At 43.5% G+C, this 20,439-nt stretch overlaps 1 protein-coding gene across 2 annotated transcripts in view; it reads left to right on the top strand.

The window, feature by feature from the left end:
* Positions 1-20,439, top strand: part of UBE4B (ubiquitination factor E4B) — a 658,693-nt gene that overhangs the window by 535,870 nt on the left and 102,384 nt on the right. For both annotated transcript variants that reach the window (XM_069241178.1, XM_069241179.1), the window contains one exon: positions 4,094-4,285. In XM_069241178.1, the coding sequence (XP_069097279.1) occupies positions 4,094-4,285 (192 nt within the window). The remainder of the gene's footprint in view (positions 1-4,093; positions 4,286-20,439) is intronic.

Below are 20,439 nucleotides of genomic sequence, written 5' to 3' on the forward strand. Positions count from 1 at the left end.
GTGGCAATTGATCTCATTCAACCTTCCTCTTGAAGTAGTCAATGTTGTTGTGGCAGCCAAACATCCGTCCAGGGAATAAGTATATGCCTGACATTGGGACTGGATGCACTATGCAGCAGATCGACCCAAGCAAAGCAAAACTATCTGAAGCTTTGCTTTTTGTGTTGTCTGTAAAACTGCAATGTCTTGCTTTGGACACAGTTAAAGGTAATTTGTCGGCTCTTGCTTCTGTTTTTTTGGTTGCCAGAACAGCCCGCTTTATTTCAGTCTTCTGCTGTGATGCATTTTTGAAAGGGTGGCAGCATGTAGTTCCACCCACACCTTTCGTAATGCCTCAATGGGACCTTTAATTTTCACATTTCTAATGTGTACCCCCTTTGAGCCACTGCACAGCTGTCAATTACAGCTTCTCACTCTAAAGACTGATTTCTTAACTTCCGTAAAACTCCCGGGTAAGTGAGTGACAAGCCACCTCTGTCAACCTGCCATACAGGACATTTTTTTCAATACAAGCTGGTGTTGAGGACCCGTGCCTCCTTCCTCCTTAAAGTGGTTTCTTCCTTTAATGTCAGGCAAATGGTTACTCTCTTTCGTGTGAGGCAAAAGGTCAGCCTCCCAGCACTCTTCACTACACCTCTGAGGAGGAGAGACTACATCAGCCGGATCACAAAATAGCTCTCAGCTTCTATGTTGATTGTATTGGGGAACATCATGTGGGCGACCAGCTCTTTATTGTGTTCGCTGGAGTGAAAAAGGGCAGAGCAGTTCAGAAATTAAAAAAGGTGCGGAGTCTGCTTATGAGTATTTAGCAGAACCATTTGCTTACCTTCTGTAACAGTCTTTCTAGTAGATACCTCATTGATCATCCCTCTTCCCCATTCTGTGAACTGGGCTCCTTTCCTACTGAAAAGGCACCAAGTCTAGAGATCTACACACTAATCAACACCAATCTGCTCTTGGGCTATGCGTTTGGGGACTTGGACAGTCTAGAAAGCAGCTGACAGCAGCATGATTGGGTGGCGTTTATATGCAGCTCCTCACGTCACTTCTGGGATGGCCTGACGTCAGCACAGAGCCTCATAATGCCCACTTACTGGCTTGCACGACTACTGTTGGAAAGTTTCCAGATCCAGGAAACTAGACTGGAAGAGTATTCAGAAGGTAGTTAATCTGGGGTCAGAAGGAGTATCAACCAGAAAGAGCATTACCAAATGTAAGTTACTTGTTCTTTATGAGATGTTACCCCCCTCTGCAGCAGATTCACCTCCAAACAACATTGAAGGTTTTCACAATTTGATCAAAAGAGTTTCTGAGAAGATTGACTTACCAGTATCAACAAAAGAAAATTACTGCTTCCTTTATGATTTTAAGGAACCTTCAAGGAAATCAATAAAAACAATACTAATTATTGACCATATTGGATCAGAAGGCCTCCAAAAAACCCAGCAACAGTGGCACGGCGATTCCCAGACTTGAGAAAAATAACCTAGCTATCTCTATCTCAATGATATCATAGGACATGTAATAAGTGATATTGTATGTGAGGTCTTAAGCAGTGTGTGGCAAGGGTATGAGTTATAGTTACTTCAGTTAACTATAATTGGTGAATTTCAGTGGTTTTGTTTTCCAGAGTTTAAAACGTTACATTTCACCTAACTATAACATCACTTTAAACTTTCGTTTTCTTAGTGAATTTCTAGATTTTTATAATGGAAATAACAAGATAAAGGGGTGTCATTTTAAGTAAAGCAAATCTACTTCTTTGTTAAAGGATCAAAACACCAAAATATAAAAGCCAGGCCTATTGACTTTATTAGGAGGTTAACACAATAACATATTTTTTATGGGAAGGGTGCCGCAATCCCTACTCTCCTCAAAAATGACATTGGCCCTGGAGGATCGGGTCCGCGGGTCTTTAAAATGGCTTAGGGAAAAGCTGCACTCTCCCTTGATGCTAAAAATGGCATTGACCATAGGGTTGGGGGGTCTCAGTGGCCTTGAAATGACTTGAGGAGCAGGTCTGCATGCCCCTCCTAATAAAAATAACAATGCACAGACCATCCTTATTCCACCCCAGGGGTTTTATTTGAAAAGGGTAGGAGCCTGAATTTTACCATGGGTCCTCCCCTGATCCGTGGTACTGCTAAAAATAAAATTGTGTTTTTGGCCCCAGAGGGGGGTCCTTGTGGAACACAACTCAACAGCGCCCTAATCCCCCCACCACCCCCACCCAACCACCCAAGGTGTCAGGGTATCCCTGCCCTCCCCCCCTACATTTTATTTTAGTTCCTTTTTTTCAGGACAGTGGACTAAGTCCCTGAGTCCTAAAATCGCAGCAATAACATCTTTGTTGGTGTTGACGGTAGCCTATTAGGTCTAATCTTTTAAAGCATCTTCTGAAAGCTATTCCATCAAAGCTATGGTGACTACTTATGCGTTAGCACCCAGAGTGCCCGTCCTTGACATCTGCAGGACTATGACCTGGGCATCGGTGTGTGTTAACTCAGCACTACTGCCTTGATAGCCAGGTTCTGGTAGAAGGATACTTTGCTGTCTCGGTCCTGCAGGACTTTTTGTTCTGGGATCTGATCTCAGGTGTGGAATCTTTAGAAATAATTTTCAATCAGAAGAAAATGTTATTTACTTTCAGTAACGCTCTTTCTGGTGAATACTTAACTGCTGATTACTCCCTGCCCTCCAACCTCCCCGCTCTGTGGGGTGGCCTTTTCTTGTTTTTTAACATCTAAAATGTTTCAAGTTAGTATTAAGCACACTGGTTCCAAGAATTGTTAACACTACACTTCCGAGAGTGTGTAATGGGAAAAGGCGATAAATTGATGTTTGAAGTGTAGGAGTGTCACGTATATGCAGCTTTGCTCCATCATATCTGTGTCAGTGAGGTGAACAGGAGCAATGCTCTGGAGAAAGTCTTTCAGATCCAGTCTGGCAGATATTTTAAGGTGAGGAATCTGCGGTTAAACAGAGTATCAACAGAAAGTGTGTTACCGGAGAAAGGCAATTTGTTCATTTGCACGCATTACAGTTACCCGTGAATGCCCTCCTTCTCACCTCTTCCCAACAGGTTTTGTAGAACTGACATGTCCTGCCCCTGTGGTAAGCCCACATTCACAAGTTTGTGTGGTATTATTAAGTAGCTTTGGAGAACATTTTTCGGTCCTCACCTCCGTACTGTTTTCCACAGTATGTGAAGCTTCAACTGGAATTTTGTAACTATACCTTTCTCTTAAGTATCATGTATTAATAAGGTAACATCAGAGAAACATGGAAATACACAACTCTTAGGGTGATGTTTGAGAATTGCTGGATTTGATTTAGAATTCCACCCTAAATATTTGTGTTTTGTTCACCAACAGACCTACTGCCTCCCAACATCCCTCCCAAGCCCATATGTGCAGCCTAATGTAATATGCCATAAAAAATCATACTAAAATGAAAACATAGCACAGGATATTCAGGGTCACAAGGGCTTGGAAGTATTATTGTCTGTTATAAAGCACTATAATAAATCATAAATCTTTCTTTTATTTTAGTTTATTTTCTTCTGTAGGTTGTTTGCTAAACTTCAGCTTAATCACCCAACATGATTTGTGCATCTTCACTTTGATACTTTATAAGGCCTGCTGTATTGATTTCCTTCATTTAAATGAAAGCTGCTTCATTTTCATAGACAACATAAAAAATTGTGTGAATCTTTGAAAAAGCAGCAGTGTAAAGAAACAAAACTTGTGTTGGCAGATGCAGTTAATGTGCGTTGGAAGGAAATATTTCTTATTGTAAAACTGGTGGTTTTTACCAATAAGAATAATACATCTAAACTGTATGCTTGTGATCTCTCATATTTTGTGCTAGTGTGAATGCTGCATGTTCTACTAAAGCAAGTGGTGTCATGTTTCACTTGCAGACAAGAGCACATTAACAAAATATTTTATTGAAGCAATTGTGAAGAATGATTTAAGTGCCTGTAACTCATCCTTGTGGTTATAAGAAAATTACAAGTTCACATTTTGACCTATGCATGTTTCCTTTCTCCAAGTCCAGCATTAAGAGTGTTTTTTTCCTTTCCTAATGACAGGAGCTAGGGCCCCGGTTAGCTGCCATGCTGAACTTTAACCTTCAGCAGTTATGTGGGCCTAAGTGTCGTGACTTGAAAGTTGAAAATCCTGAGAAGTATGGCTTTGAACCAAAGAAACTTCTGGATCAGCTGACTGACATCTACCTTCATTTGGATTGTCCACGCTTTGCTAAAGCCATCGCTGATGACCAGGTGAGCATTACGCACAGAATTGTGGAGAGTGAGGAGAGACTACTCAGGCCATTACTATTGATAATATGTTGCTAACTCTGAATTTTGTTGCATACAACTAGTGGGTTCCCATTCAAGCCAGAACTAAGGTAATGTACAGCAGGATTTCTCAAACGTATCAGTCAGGACCACTTTGAGGGGCAGTAGGATCTTTTGTATTACCGGATTAATACATTTTTAGCCACAATCAACTTAATGATGTTGACAATTAAGGTAACTGTGGCCTGGGGCTATTAAGCATTGAACGGTATAAGAAATTTGAGGTTTTTCCAATAAAAAAAATATTCTTTGTTATGTGAATTGCAGAAGGCTTCCTTTTCTTTAAGTGCAAGCTGATGTTCTCTGTAGCTTACTGCATAGGTTCAACCTTACTAATGGGATCTTTTTCTTAAACTTCCATATTCCAGGTTCAGTAGTACTTGGAAGTTTTTAGTTTAGAATCTTCCACCAGCGTATTTGGAATTATTTGTTTCTAAAAATAGGCTGCTTCGTGCAACTTCTTGGCCCCACCTTTTAATTCCACCTATCCAGGAGTGTTTCTGGATCTGCTCAATGAGCGACATAAACCAGTAAATCCATTCAGCCTCCTAAACCAACTGAACATTAAAAAAGAATATTACAAAATTGCATTTTGGGAAGACATGCATCGTAATGGAAGCAGCTGAGGAACAATTGCTCCTCTGTCTGGCCGTACTTTTTTAAAATATTTTTTTTTGGTGAGTGTGCAATTGAAATTGGCACAATTTGATTTTCATATCCCAAAATCACTGGGCAAAACATTTACATTACAGGTATTCAGAAGTACTATATTTAAGACAGATGGTCATTCTTGCATGTGGTACTATACCAACTACCAATATCGTAGGTTCTTTGTCTGCCTTTAACCCCAAGTTTTACCCATTAAGCTAAAATGGAGGCTTCATGAGCAGTCCAAGATAGGATTCAAACTCCATGATTCAGTTAGATCAGGCTGATAAAAGGGTTGTCAGTATTTTTACAAAATCTTTGATGGATATTTTGTAAGCAAAGCTGACCCAGCAAAATACAAGTACTTTGTACATAAGTCATTTACCTCATGATGTTGTGTAATTAATGTCAATGGAAGACACCCACAATGTAGCAATGCCAACATTGTTCTTGCATTATGAGTGGAAGGAGTCAATCTATCTATGATGTCAATATTTGTTTCTCCCTACCTCCTCCACCAGCAGGATGACTCATGTGGGGAAGGAGTTGGGATTGACAGCTATTCAAGGAGTTGGGAAGAAGTCAGGACCGCTATTCGATGAGGAGGGATCAAATGAGGAGCTAGGGTTAAAGAACAAGGAGGAAGAACCAGAGATGACTAGCTTAGATGATCTCACTTTGAAGTGTGTGAGAGAAGCCAGGGGTAAGATGGAGGAGACATGAGGGATCAGTGAAGGAGAAAGAGAAGAGCCTTGTGAGGTTGATCAGATGAAAAACTCCAACTAAAAATGTGTAGCAAATTAGCAAACAGGAGCTTTGGTGTAGGCGCAGACAGGATTGTTTTGGGCTAAGGTACTCTTGGAAGGTTCTGGAGGTGAGAGTCTCGTGGAGTGGCCTGACATAGATCATGAATTATACTCTGTTGTCAGACTGGGAATCCCCAGTAACTTTAAATTGCTGTAAACCATCCTAAAAATGGCTGGAGGGCTCAATAACAATGTTTTAGTAGCACATTCTCCTAATTTGAAACAACCCGATTTCCAACCATTGAGGTGGAGGCGTTATGCTTTCCTACTTCCCTATAGGCCACCATAGCTGAGATTTCTACTGCACGTTGTGTGTGCGGTATTCCCTGAGAAGATCTGTTCTGACCTCTTAGGGACATTATCCTGTTACTTTCCTGGTCCACCCTGTGATTCAACCAATCCTATCTTGAGTTTTTAAATTTCTTATTAGGGTAATTTTCCAGAGAAGCTTCAGTTTCAAGAGACTTCTCATCTGTCATAAGCTGTCATGATGAACAGAGATTTGCTTCTCTTTCAGTTGTGGCATGTGTAGTTGTAGATTTACATTCTCTGCATACTCCACCCATCTAGTGTTGGGCTTGGATGTGTGCAACTCCTTTTTTTTCTTCAAAGAAGTCTTTTGAGTAATGAGGTAAGGTGACCCCTTCTATGACTGGTAATGTTCATGGGCATCGCTGGTGTGAAAAGACTGTCTTCATTTGGGTTGGGTTTCGATACCCCTTTACGGCTGGTCTTCACCTGAGACCCATGCTTGGTGTCGTGCCCCTCCTGGGGCCTTTCACCATCCCTTTGTGTCTTCTTGTCGATAATGACACTGTGATACATAGGACTCGGTTCTAGTACTGCCCTCAGTGTCATTCCAAGTATCCTTGGACTGAACAATACCAGGTTTGCAACCCGTGTCTAGCTCCCAAACACTAGGAGGCCACTTGTCTGTCCTGTCTCTTCATCTGTTAAAAAAGACATTGACATATCGGCATGCATGCCAAAAAAGAATGCAGTGACAAGAAGGTGATCACACCACTGTCATCTTCAAGGACTGGGACGTCAAGGAAAACTCGTAAGTTGAACCTCTCATTGACAACCCTCTGTGGTTCAGCTCCGAATCCAGTTCCCAATCTGAGTTGTAGACCAGAAACAGCAGTGTAAGGAGGTGCAGCAGTTATGGAAGACTCAGTGAGTGCTACCTCTCAATATCATGGAGTACATAAACACTGTGCACAGGCTGTGCACCACCTCAGCGTGTTGAGCCCAGTGAACTCTCCATGTACCCCTAGTCCACCGAAGCCCCCGGGCCATGATTAGCACCAACAGAAGGTCTCAGAACTGATAACTCACCCTTCAGCGGTGCCAAAAATGCCACACAAAGCTCAACAGACCTTGGTGTCGACAGCTTAGTCAGTGCCAACATCGCAAGCCTCTGGCTTCAAAAGAGCAACCATCCTGAAGCTCAGTTCAGTGCCAGAAATCCTGCAGAACACTTCAGTGTCTGAGCATTTGGCCCCGAAGCCCCATCGTTAGCGGTCTCCAATGACTCTGAGCAGCCAATACTTCAGTGTGTTCAAAAACAGCTTGATGCACGTCAGCAAAGACTATTCATCCATCAACAGACTGGGAAGATCTCAAGCACATTGCCACATAGGGCGCAGGACATCCTTCCTAGGAAAAGAAAGCTGACATTCGAGGAGCAGCTTGAACTGACGTCTAAGCCTCCTCCTAAGCACAGCAACTGCCGGGATAGAGGCACTAGGCCATTGCCTTTCTGTCCTACTTAAGCTCCTCCCCCTTGCCCTCTGCCTCCTTCACCTCTGGTGTCTCCACCACTTGTGCCTCCTCCGTCACCTTCTCCAGAGGGGTCCTCACAATCCTCTGATCGTGGCAAGTCCATTGAACTCCTTAGGACCCTACGAGACTCATTTTGACATGGAGCCTAGAGATGACCCTTGGGAAGATTACACTGTCGATCCACTGGGGGGCACCAATCCGGACCTTTATCAGGGCCAAGCCTTCCATACTAGATGACACCACTTCTTACCATGAAGTGATTCATAGGGCAGCTATCTTTCACAAGGTAGATCTTCATATTGTTTAGGGAGACAAAGACTTTGTGGTCGAGATGCTGTCCACACCACTGCAAACCCTGCAGTTACTGCCCGTGCTCAAAGGCATGCTTTAAACATCACCAGAAACCTTTAAGGCAGCCTGCGAAAGCCCTGGGTAGTTACCCTCCAGGGTGTATAAAAAACAAAATACAAGGCGTCACCTACCGACCCCCCCCTACTTCTGTGGACAACTTCCTCCAGACTCCCTAGTGGTGCGTATGGCAAGCAAACATGCAAGAGAGCAAAAAGATCAATGCAGTGTGCAAGAGGGTAGCTGCGGAATCCGACACACATTGAAGGGTTGCAAATTCTTTTGGATTGCTCTCTCGGTTTGATAGCCACCGCTGGGGCGAGATGGAGGAACTACTCCAGCACTTACCAGACCAATACCGACAGTGAGGTCAAAAACTAGTCTCAGGGGACAAAATCATATCCAACGCCACGATCTGCTGCACCTTTATGCTTCTGATAACTGCATCCCGGGGGGGGGTGGGAGGGGATTAACTCCATTGTCCTCATTTGGCACCATGCTTGGCTTCACGTCTCTGGCTTCAAGCCAGAGGTCAGGCAGCATCTGTTAAACCCACCATTCAATGGCGAACATCTCTTTGGGTCGCTGGTAGATCAGATGCTCAAAAAACATCAAGAAAGATACCAACACAACCAAGGCCATGGGTGCTCCTCCACACCCTCCCATCAAGGCGCCTTTACAGGACCCAGCATAGAGGCGAGGGACCAAAACAGCTTCTCCTGACCAATCCTCCACTTACCAGCAGCAGGAGCAGGTGCAGTCAACAGGCAGTGAAGGTTGCAGGTGCAACAATACCAGGGTCAAAGAAGGTGCAGTCTGAGGAGCCATTCCTACAAAGTAGTGACTCTCTCGACATACCAAACTGCGCCCCCTCCCCCCAAAACACTCCACTCTTGTCGGCGGAAGATTATGGGAGTTTCTCCTCCAGTGGGGAGAAATCACCCTCGGACCAATGCATCTTCTCCATCATATGGCAGGGATATTGTCTAGAGCTCTCTGCATCTCCACCTTTCATCTGACCCCACACACACCACCTCTCCACAGAACATCAGTGCCTCCTTCAAAAAGAGGTACAAGTGCTGCTCCTCAAAGGAGCAATCGAACCTTTTTCACTGCACCACCTTTGCAAAGGGGTGTATCCTCTATGCTTCCTAATACGAAAAAAGGGTGGAACACTCAGGATGTACTCATTGAGAGGCTCAGGCAGAGTAGATGCCTGTCTGAACGCTTTCATATGGTCACCTTACAAGATGTCAACCCCTTTCTGCAAGAAAGTGACTTCACAACAGCTCTAAAGGATGCTTACTTCCACCACTCTCACCACCACTCCCTGAGGTTTGTGATAAGTGGTTACCGTTATCAGTTCAAAGTACTGCTCCTCAGGGTTCACTACGGCCCCAGGGGTATTTACAAAATATCCTGCTGTAGTAGTCGCTCATCTCAGAAGGAGAGGTACCCACGTGTTTGCTTATCTGTGCTGGTTAAGAGTGCAGCCAAGCAATAGTGACTCTCCCACACTTAAACTACCATAGACCTTTTGCACAATTTTGGCTTCACCATCAATGCAGTCAAGTACCACCTTAATCCCCTTCAAACCCAGCCCTTCCTGGGTGCAGTGCTCAACACAGTCACTAGGAAAGGTTACCTCAGCCATGTTGGGTCCACACTTACCAACTACTACTGCCTCTTATTCAGCCGAATTGCCACTTAACGGTCAGAACAGTATGCACCTTCTTTGTATGATGACTTCTTGTATTTCCTTTGTCCTGCATGAAAGTTTACACATACGTCCTCTACATGAGTGCGTGGTGGTACATTAGTCACAGGTGAAATGTCATTGGGACATTCTAGTTTTGATTTGGCCAGCTCCCATCGCTATTAGCACTAGTGGAACAGCAGCAACCTGCTGCGGGCCGGCCTTTTCTATTCCCAGTTCTGCAAATGACCATAGTTACGGATGCATGGACGCACATCTGCAGCACATCACCATCCAGGGTGTGGATGTCCCACCAACAGGGTCTCCACATCAGTTATTTTGAACTGGGAGCTATCCAGCTGACACTCAAGGTCTTCTTTCATCAGATCCAGTAAAAGGTGGTCCTCATCAAGACAGATATGTCGGCCATGTATTACCTTCAAAATCTGCGATGCACACCCCACGCAGCTGTCACGGCTGTAGATGAAAATCTGGCGTTGTGCACTCCACCACAGGTACATCTGTTAGCAGAGTGCATGCCGGCAGCGGGCAACAAGCTTGCATACCTGCTCAGCAGGATGCAGCAACAAATGGGGTCTACGTGTCTCCCAAACTCAAAAATCCTTGGAAGCTTGCCCAGAGTTCAGTGGTACAAATACCACTGGTAATGTTATATACCTTACAAGACCTGGTGAAAAACATCTATCAACATTTAACTCCAGCATCCCTTCCCCAAACATTGGTGGAACCACTCTTAGCACCACTATTGCCAGTTCTGAAAATGGGGACACCAACTCTGCTTATTTATTCGGCCAAAGGGAAAGCCTTCTCACTGCAAGCTTCATATTACAGACTAACCAGCAGAACTGCCAGTGAAATCTCCATCTCGAATAAAGAGGAACAATGACAGAATCAGGTCAAAAATTATTTTGAAGATAACGTCCCAGATGGATCTCTTATCTTTGATAATGACAGCAATACATCTTCAGATGAGTACACAGGATCTCCACCTAAGGATTCTTTTTTCAATTTGATTATAACAACCAAAAACTGACAAAAGTGGTAAGTCTATACAAATATTTAGATTACATCTAATTAGGAAGGACAACTAGCGATGCAGGACCTAGCTAGAGCTTTTCATTAACATTAGCATTGATCGTAAATAAATCCTGAAGCACGTCAGAACAGAATCATTAGTCTTGGCAGCAGTGCAGCGAAGGTCCCAAAATGCTTCTGTGCCAAGCACAGCTCCAATAGACAAAGAGGGGAGGAAACTGGACTTAATAAGGAAACATATAAACATCCAAGCAGCAGACGCAGTAAAATCCATAAATGTGTCCGCAATGCTGGCAAAGTCTTATAGAAAACTGGGGGATTGCTCAATTACAAGTAGAAAAGCTAAAGGAGAACTCTTTTCCACTATGGACAACAATCCTGTTTCTTGATGTATGTGGAAGCATCTAATTGTGCATTCAGACAAATAGGAAGCACAACCGTAGTGCATTGTTATGGATGGCTGAAAAGCACCACCTCCAGACTTAAAGTGAAATAAAAGTCAATGAATATGCCATTTGATGGTGATAACATTCGGTTAGAAAATTGAGGATGCACTACAGTCAATTAAAATCAGCACACGCAAACAAGATGGTGCTTATGGTCATCAGGCCAGACAGCTAAAACAGTGCAAATAAGTAAGGGAAGTTAACACAACTAAGATGAGGAAACCAGTTGTCTAAGTTTGACTACAAGGGAAGAAGAGCCTTACTTAATAAGACCAACCCCTTCCCTTCTCAAATTTGTTAATATAATGCATAATAACTCATTGACCTTTAAACTGGCAGGCCATCACTATAGACAAGTGTGTTTTGGGCATTCAGATTTGGTCATACATTGGAATTCATTCAGATTCCCCCAAATATATCTCCAAAAAAGGAACACCACAAACCCATGAAAGAGTTACGGCAGAAAGTGTGCAGTTTAATAGCCAGGGCAGCTGTAGAACCAGTCGCAGGAAAATCTTGGGTTTTATTTAAGAATTTTTCTTACCTTAAAGAAATCCAGAGAGTTGTGGCCAATTTTAGACCTCAGGAAACTAAACATGTAAAAAACAAGGCTTCAGCATCATCACTCTCCAAGACGTTCTACTTTTCCTAAGAAAGGATATGACCAACCTCCCAAGACCTCCAGGAGGCATACGTTCACATCACAGTTCATGCAAAGCGCTTCATGGTGGTTGGCCGTCGCTTCTAATTCACAGCACTTCCCTTTGGTTTGAAATCAGTCCCACAAGTGTTCACAAAATTCATGGCTCCTATCACAGCATATTTTAAGGAGTAACTACTGCGCATTATACCCCTATTTGGACCACTGTCTGATAAGAGGTCAAAATGTTCATAGTTGTCAACAAATGACCAGAAAGACAATATCCAGTATAGGTTTAGCAATCAATATAGCAAAATCAAGTCTCTCTTCATCAACAGAAGTTTTCTTAGCAGGCACAAAAATTCTAATGCTCAGAGGGGAGGTTTTTCAATCTCAAGAAACAGTAAAGAAACGCATACAGCAATCATCCATACTAGCATCTGCACAATGAGCATCACTGTGAAAAGTCAAGACAGCCTTAGGGACAATGTCATTATGTATTACTCTAGTACCTTGATACATCCTGAGCATTTGAATAATTCTAGCGCAGCTCTGTGCTCCTTGGCTTCAAGTGATGGAGGAGTGGAATTACTTCATACAAATCTCACCATCGATGAAAGTAGCACTTCAATGGTGGCAGTTGGTGAACAACATTTTCAAGGAACAACCTGTAGTTCCTACAGAACTTCAAATATTTCTAACCACAGATGCATGATTAGCGGCAGAGTTCAAATGAGGAATTTACACCAGTGGTTTATGGTTTGTAATAGAGCATATCACATAAGCCTCCTAGAACTCAGAGCAGTAATCCCCAGCTGTACAGAATACACATTGATTAATACAGACAGCAGGACTAACATGTTCTATATAAGAAAGCAAAGAGAGGCATAATCTCTGTCCTTGTCCAAGGAGGCTCAAAAGTGATGGAACAGGTCAATTGCCAGCAATATTGTGTTGTTCCCTCCCATCCCGTCAGCATCTAAGAGTAGGTCCTCATTTGTTAACCAGGAACAACAGGCAAATATTCCATTATGATCTGAAATCCCTTCAGCTAACAGCCTTGCTCCTCAAGCCATAGAATTCGGTCACTTGAATAGTCCAGCAGATTGTAAGCAGAAAAAAGAATCTGCAAGAGCCCCTTGTACTATCATGAAATACATTATGAAAGGTAAAATAGAAATTTAATGGAAAGAAAAATAAATCCTTAGTAATGGCACTGCATACATTTTTGTTATGCATATGAAATTTAGCAAAATTACGATTGTCTGTTCTATCAAGGTCTACCCTTCTGCTGTTTCTAGATTATTTTTTTAAGAACTCCAAACAAAGAATCTTTGATATCAGAAAGAATAATTAAGGAGTTCATGAAGGGATTCTTCAGTTTTCCCCCCCTCCAAAGGCAAAATTATCACCAGGATGGGAACTTAGTACTGTATTAGTTCCAGTAATTTGTGCCCCTTTCTAATCCATTCATAAATCGGACATAAAGCATCATTCATGGTAAACTGCATTCTTGCTGGCGAACTCTTCTGTGAGAAAAGTCAGTACATTTCAAACCTTGTCTTGCAAAGGACCTCTCTTAATGTTCTCTAGAGACTGTCACCGTTGCCATGTATCCCTAGTTTATTCCAAAAGTTCCTGCTTCATGTCAGAAAAAAACAGAAAATATCAGGGTCAACGGTTTTCCTAATCCACGGACAACGGTAGAGAAAACTCTGCATTCTCTAGATTTCAGAAGATGTTTCAAATTCTACCTCCATCGCACTAAGAACCTTCAACAGTAAAACAAATTGCTTAGCTGTTGTGCCAGCAGATAAAGGTAAACCCATAACAAAGAAGACCCTGTCAAGATGGCTTGCAGCTTGCATCTCCTTAGCTCATAGCATGAAATGTTTGAGCACACAAAACAAGACCTACGACATCAAGCTACATTAACAGATGGCCAGCTTAAGGACATATGCAAAGCACTCACAGAAAGGACAATTTACGTCTTCACCAAGCATTACTGTATCAATATTAGCACTGAGAAAGACAGAGGAGTAGGAAGGACAGTGCATCACAACCTCTTCTTAAGGTAAGCCTCATATCCCCAACCACTGTATTTATTTTCATGTTTTAAACTATGATTATCTTCATTCATTTATTGGCATCTTCCATAGAATCACAGGTGTCCCTCCCTCTATCCCTGTTGAACTATGAAGCTTTTGAACATTCACAAAGAGGTTGTCTTTGTTACCACTTAACAGGTTAGGAAGTCTGCCATTTTAAAGTCTCTGGCAGCAGACACCTCAGAGTGGGTCTCTGATTGGCTGGAGTTTGGGTCGTTTATAACAAGGTGAATAGAGTCCAAATGTGTTTTGTAATTTTCAGTGTTAATGAGTGGAACAGTGCACGGCTATGTTAGCATTGTTTACCTAGTCTTCCCAATCTGATGAGGGGGAATAAATTAAGCATGTGAATCTGACAGATGCCAGTGCTGGAGTACTAGAGTTACTGGTAAGGAACTTTTATCTATTTCATTCCAGGTTCTTTTTCATAAAAAATTAAGACTGGACGGAGGAAGTGTATTCTAGACATCAGGGAGCTAAACAAGTTCTTAAAAACAAGCTTTCACAAAGAAAGTGCTCCAAGAGGTGGTCCTCATGTCCCAAGAAAATGATTTTCCAACCTTTCTAGATTTTCAGATTGCATAATTTAATTTCCCTATACAACGTAAGAATAGGGAATACCTATGCTTTTCAGTGGTGCGGCAGCACTACCAATCCATGGCCCTTCTGTTTGGCCTCAGTTACAGCACCTTGAATACTCTCTAACTCTCTAATCACCAGTTTGTTTTCCTCAGGAGACAAGGTCATTAAGTATACCTGCACCTGGGCGACTGGCTTGCCAGTGGTCCATCAATGGGATCGGCAGTTTTCTACCGCCGGCTATATCAGTCTATTACACAGTTATGGGCTAAAACTAAACATCTGCAAGTCCTCGGTGGAACCCCAGATAAAACTGCAGTTTCGGAGTCAATACAGAAGCCCCAGTTAGGAAAAACATTTATTTCTGCTGACAGGACAATGAAGCTCCAAGCCATGGCTTAGACCTTCCCTATGAAACAGTCAGTCACAGTCAGGCAATACACATCTCTGCTTAATCTGATGTCATCCTGCATGGGTCTAGTACCTTTTTGTAGATTTAGGATGAGCTCTGTCCAACTAGAACTGAACCAACAGTGGAAGCTAGTGGGACTACATGGCCCTTGACGATTGAAGCAAATGCTGATGTGGTGACAGTATCCTGCAAATCTCAATGAAGCCCTTGTTATCCATCCCTAAACAGAGAGAGTATTGCTAACTACAGATGCTTCTTTGGAGGGTTGGGGAGCTCATATGCAAGAACTCTCTACCAGGGGCCTTTATTTAGATACAGAAAATCCTGGAATTCCATCCTATGAGATTGGATCCTATGAGATTGGAAATCCTGGAATTCCATCCTATAAGTCAGGCAGTCTTCATCAAGACAGACCATACAATGTCTGTATTTTACATCGCTAAGCAGGGAGGAATGGGATTGTGGCATCTTTCAGAGAGTGGGCCCTCTCCCACCAAGTCATTATCACTGTGGAACATCTACTAGGATGCAAGAACGATCAGGTGAACACACTTAGTTGAACACTTTCAGACTTAGACAAGTGGGAGTTCTACTATGAACAAGTGGACTGTATCTCCCACAAGTGTGGCTACCCCACTCTGGACGTGTTTGCAACTCAGAGTAACAAGAAATGTTGGTACTACAACAGTAACCAAGGGCAATACCTTTTCAATCAAATGTTCCTACGCTTTTGCGTGTGCCTTTCCTGCATTTTCCCTCATCCTGTGGGTACTGTGGAAGGCGAAGGTGAATTACTGTCCCTTTTTTCTAATTTCCCCAGTGTGGCCAAGCCAGTACTGGTAACCAAATCACTTGCATTTACAGTGATACCATTGAAGATGCACCTCATACACAATGAATAGATAACTCCATCACAAACCCTAGTCACTGAGCCTGACTGGAAACTGACTGAGGTGGGTCATTTGGACCTGCCTGTGGACTGCAAGAACATCCTGCTGCAGGCATGAGCATCCACAAACACATATAATGCCAAATGAAATAGTTTCTGTGTATGGTGTAGAAGTAGAAGATTCCACCCAGTTTTCATTCAACCCTATCAAATATTCCACATATCTTGTAGACCTAGCCAAGAGTAGTCCCAAACACTTATCAGTGCAAGTTCATCTTGCAGCAATGCAAGGTCTAACTGCCCACTGTTATTTTCGTAGAGTGGATAATGAAGCGGTTTATGAAAAGACCTTTCAGGGCATCCCCTCCTTTATTGATTCTTCCACTCCCTTAGGAACTCAATACTGTTTTGAGCCAGCTTTTGTTGCCTCCCTTTTAGCTAATCCACCTAACACATCTCGGATTCATCTCCTGGCACTTACATCAGTAGAGAGAGTAGGACAGATGCAAAGCACTTACTATTTAAGGACCCTTTCTGTGCTTTGCACCAGACAAAGTAATTTTACCTACCAGTCCCAAATTCATGCCTAAAGTCTTTTCTGACTTCTATTTGTATGAGCCTGTCATTCTGTGCTCTTTTCTTCTCAAAGTTTCAGCGGAGAAGTTGTTGCACTTGCTGGATGTACGCAGGTCCATTAAGCTCTAAATTGACAATACAAAAAACATATTGTCTTCTGACCAGCTATTTGTATCCTTCTGCCATTCAAGAAGGGCTGAGGCACGCCTAAACAGGGAATAGCACATTGACTGTCAACCTGCATCACCTTTTGCTACAGTAAGGCCAAATGTCAACTCCAGAGAATAGTGATGGTATATTCCACCGAAGGGATGATGATGATGGTTGTAACACTCTACACTGTCCTTATGAGACCGCTACTGGGAAGAGCAGGCTCACGTTGACACAGCCGTACTGCTGGGTTGAGAGCCCGGCAACCAACTCATCAGTGAGGCATCCTACACAACCTATCAGCAAAGCTGAGCCTCCTTCCGCTTTGCTATAATTGTTTGAACTGCTTACTATTCTGATTCAAGCATGTGACTAAATGAAAGATCCAACCATGTTACTATATGAAAGATCCAATCCTGGAGAATAAATTTATTACTTAACTGTAACTCCGGTTCTCCATTGTTAATATCTTTCACATGCAACCCTTCCCAGTTAGAAACTCGTTTATAATGTTATCTGTTCAGTGTGTGCTATGAAATCTGAACTGTGGTGGCCTCTATGGGGTGTACGAGACCTTAGAACTTCCACCTCTTTAGCTGATGTTCAGGATGTTTAAAAAACAACCATTGTTATTGAGCCTATGACCATTTTTAACACTTCTTACTGCTATTTAAAAGTATCAGTGATGCCTAGCCTGACAACTGAGAACGATTCAGGCATGTGAACATGTGAAAAATACCAACTCTGGAGAACTAGAGTTACAAGTGAGTAACTTATTTCTTATTCATTGTCTGCATTCAACCGCACCATGGACTGGAATGCCACCAGGGGCTCTATTACCTTACTGATGCCAGTGATAGCCAAGTGATCTTCTGTATAACGAGATGTTAGATTTTTCTAAACTACATATAGTGATTGTTAATGCTTTTAGGGTAGTTGATGTTTAGGTGCCTTATTTTAAATAATGCTGAGACTTGGTAATATCATGGCTGTATATCCTGTCATCCCCTTCTAATAGCTTAAAGGAAGGGGTCAAAATACCCCAAAACCTCTGAGGCACTTTAGTAGGCATCAGCGCTCATGTAGCACACAGCACTGTGGATAGTGAACGTGATTGGCTGTTATTCCAGAGGTATTTGTCACTAGACCACATGAGCTACTGCTCATTTGAAGATTACAACAGGAGATGCAGAGCGACAGACTTGTGAGGTCTTCTCCTCAAAAAAGATTGGAAATGTATGCCTTGCTGAAGAGGCCCACGAAGAGACTCCAGATAAAACTCCTAATCAAGGAAAAGCAATCAAAGTTAATATCAGATGGAATTGGACTATTGATGGGTGAGGTAAAAGCAGCAGTCTACAAGATCACAGGATCAGGAACAGAAAAAGGATCACATTAGAGCATAATATACACACTGGGCCGTACTTATCGCTCTGTGGGGGCTGACCTCCAAAAGATCTGAAAGAGTAGGGATGGTTGAGGGAAACATTAGGGAACACTACCCAAATTCAGTGTTGTAAAGAGTAGGTCAAGTTACAAGAAGAGATCTGGTAGCTGTCGGTGAGGGCCAAGGAAGTAGCAGATTTTTCTTATACATACATTTGTCTGGCATGGGTGCCAGAGGAAACTATTTTTGAATCACTTATTGCTGATACATTTTCAGCTCAAAGAACTGTTGTAGGAGGTTGGCTCTGTATATACTACCTCAAAGTGAGAGGTAGTGGACATAGAGTCCAAGGGTCCCCCTTAGAGGTTGATAGTGGCTCACAAACAGGCACACAAAATACACCCTCAGTGGCGGCCAGGTGCAGTGTGCAAAGTAGGTGTCGGGTTGTAGATAGAAATCAGTGGAGAGACCCGGGGGTCACTCTGGCGATGCAGGCAGGGCACAGGGGGATTCTCGGGCTAGTCACCGACTGGGCAAGGATGAGGGCCGCCTGCTGGTCAGTCCTGCATCGGTAGTAGGCTTCTCTCTGGCCTGGGGGCTGCGGGTGCAGTGCTTCTTCCAGGTGTAGGGTTCCTCTGTTACTATTTGTCTCTAAGATGCCCTCAGTGTGCATTTTGTGATAAATCAAGCACTGGCATCAGTGTGAGTTTATTATTCTGAGAAGGTTGATACCAAACTTCCCAGTATTCAGTATAGCCATTATGGAACTATGGAGTTCGTTTTGACAAACTCCCAGACCATATACTTAATATGGCCACCCTCCACTTACAATGTCTAAGGTTTTGCTTAGACACTGTAGGGGCATATTGCTCATGCAGCTATGCCCTCACCTGTGGTATAGTGCACCCTGCCTTAGGGCTGAAAGGCCTGCTAAAGGGTTGACCTACCTATGCCAGAGGCAGTGGGTTGTGGGCATGGCACCCTGAGGGGGGTTGTTAGAAATGGGGTCTTTGGTTGACAGTAAGGTTACCCCCTGTTCAAGCAAGGACCCTCACTCTAGTCAGGGTAAAAGAGAATCACCCTCAGCTAACCCCTGCTTACCCCCTTGGTAGCTTGGCAGAGCAGTAGGCTTAACTTCAGAGCGCTAGGTGTAAAGTATTTGTACCAACACACACAGTAAATTAATGAAAACACTACAAAATGACACAACACCAGTTTAGAAAAATAGGAAATATTTATCTAAACAAAACAAGACCAAAACGACAAAAATCCAACATACACAGGTCTAGTTATGAATTTTTAAAGATTAAACTCAAAAATAGCGCTTAGAAACAAAAATGCTTCAATGAGATGTTAACACGGCGTCGTGACGGAGTCGTTCCCAACAAGCCGACACCAGCGGCGCCGGACACGGAGTCGTGTAGACCCCCAAGTACAGTACCTTTGGTGAAGAGTGAAAACAAGCCGAGGCTCGAAGTCAGGAATTGCGGCGTCTGTGCGAAACGTTGAATCTGTGCACTTCAAGCGGCGTCGGTCACGACGTGGTGCGGCGACTTCCACGGAGTCGCGGACTTCAGCGGGGCTGCTGCGGCGACGGGCCTGCGAAGAGTGTCGCGTTCCAGCGAAGGTCACGGCGTCAGGTGCAGGCGGCGTTACCGGATTCAGCAGCGGCGTTGGTCCGGAGTCGTCCGAAGTCGATTTCCTTGGATTTGCACCAGCTTTCCTTTCAAGGGCCCAGGGACTGGATAGGGTACCACTTGTCAGAGCAGGAGTCTCTCCAGAGACTACAGGTGCTGGCAGAGAGAAGTCTTTGCTGTCCCTGAGACTTCAAACAACAGGAGGCAAGCTCTAACTCAAGCCCTTGGAGATTTCTTCACAAGATGGAAGGCACACAAAGTCCAGTCTTTGCCCTCTTACTCTGGCAGAAGCAGCACTGCAGGAAAGCTCCACAAAGCACAGTCACAGGCAGGGCAGCACGTCTTCCTCAGCTATCAGCTCTTCTCCAGGCAGAGGTTCCTCTTGGCTCCAGAAGTGTTTCTAAAGTCTGTAGATTTGGGTGCCCTTCTTATACCCATTTTAGTCTTTGAAGTCACCTTTCTTCAAAGGGGACTCACACCTACTTGTGAAATCCTGCCTTGCCCAGGCAAGTCATCAGACACACAGCAGGGGGTTGGAGCCGGCATTGTCAGAGGCAGGCACAGTCCTTTCAGATGAGAGTGACCACTCCACCCCTCCCTCCTAGCAGAGATGGCTAATCAGGAAATGCAGGTTACACCCCAGCCCCCTTTGTGTCACTGTCTGGTGTGAGGTGAAAAACAACCCAACTGTCAAACTGACCCAGACAGGGAATCCACAAACACGGCAGAGTCACAGAATGGTTTAAGCAAGAAAATGCTCACTTTCTAAAAGTGGCATTTTCAAACGCACAATCTTAAAATCAACTTTACTAAAAGATGTATTTTTAAATTGTGAGTTCAGGGACCCCAAACTCCACATGTCCATCTACTCTCTAGGGGAATCTACACTTTAATCATATTTAAAGGTAGCACC

The sequence above is a fragment of the Pleurodeles waltl genome, chromosome 6 (genome assembly GCF_031143425.1).
Source record: "Pleurodeles waltl isolate 20211129_DDA chromosome 6, aPleWal1.hap1.20221129, whole genome shotgun sequence".
In the NCBI taxonomy this organism is placed as follows: domain Eukaryota; kingdom Metazoa; phylum Chordata; class Amphibia; order Caudata; family Salamandridae; genus Pleurodeles; species Pleurodeles waltl.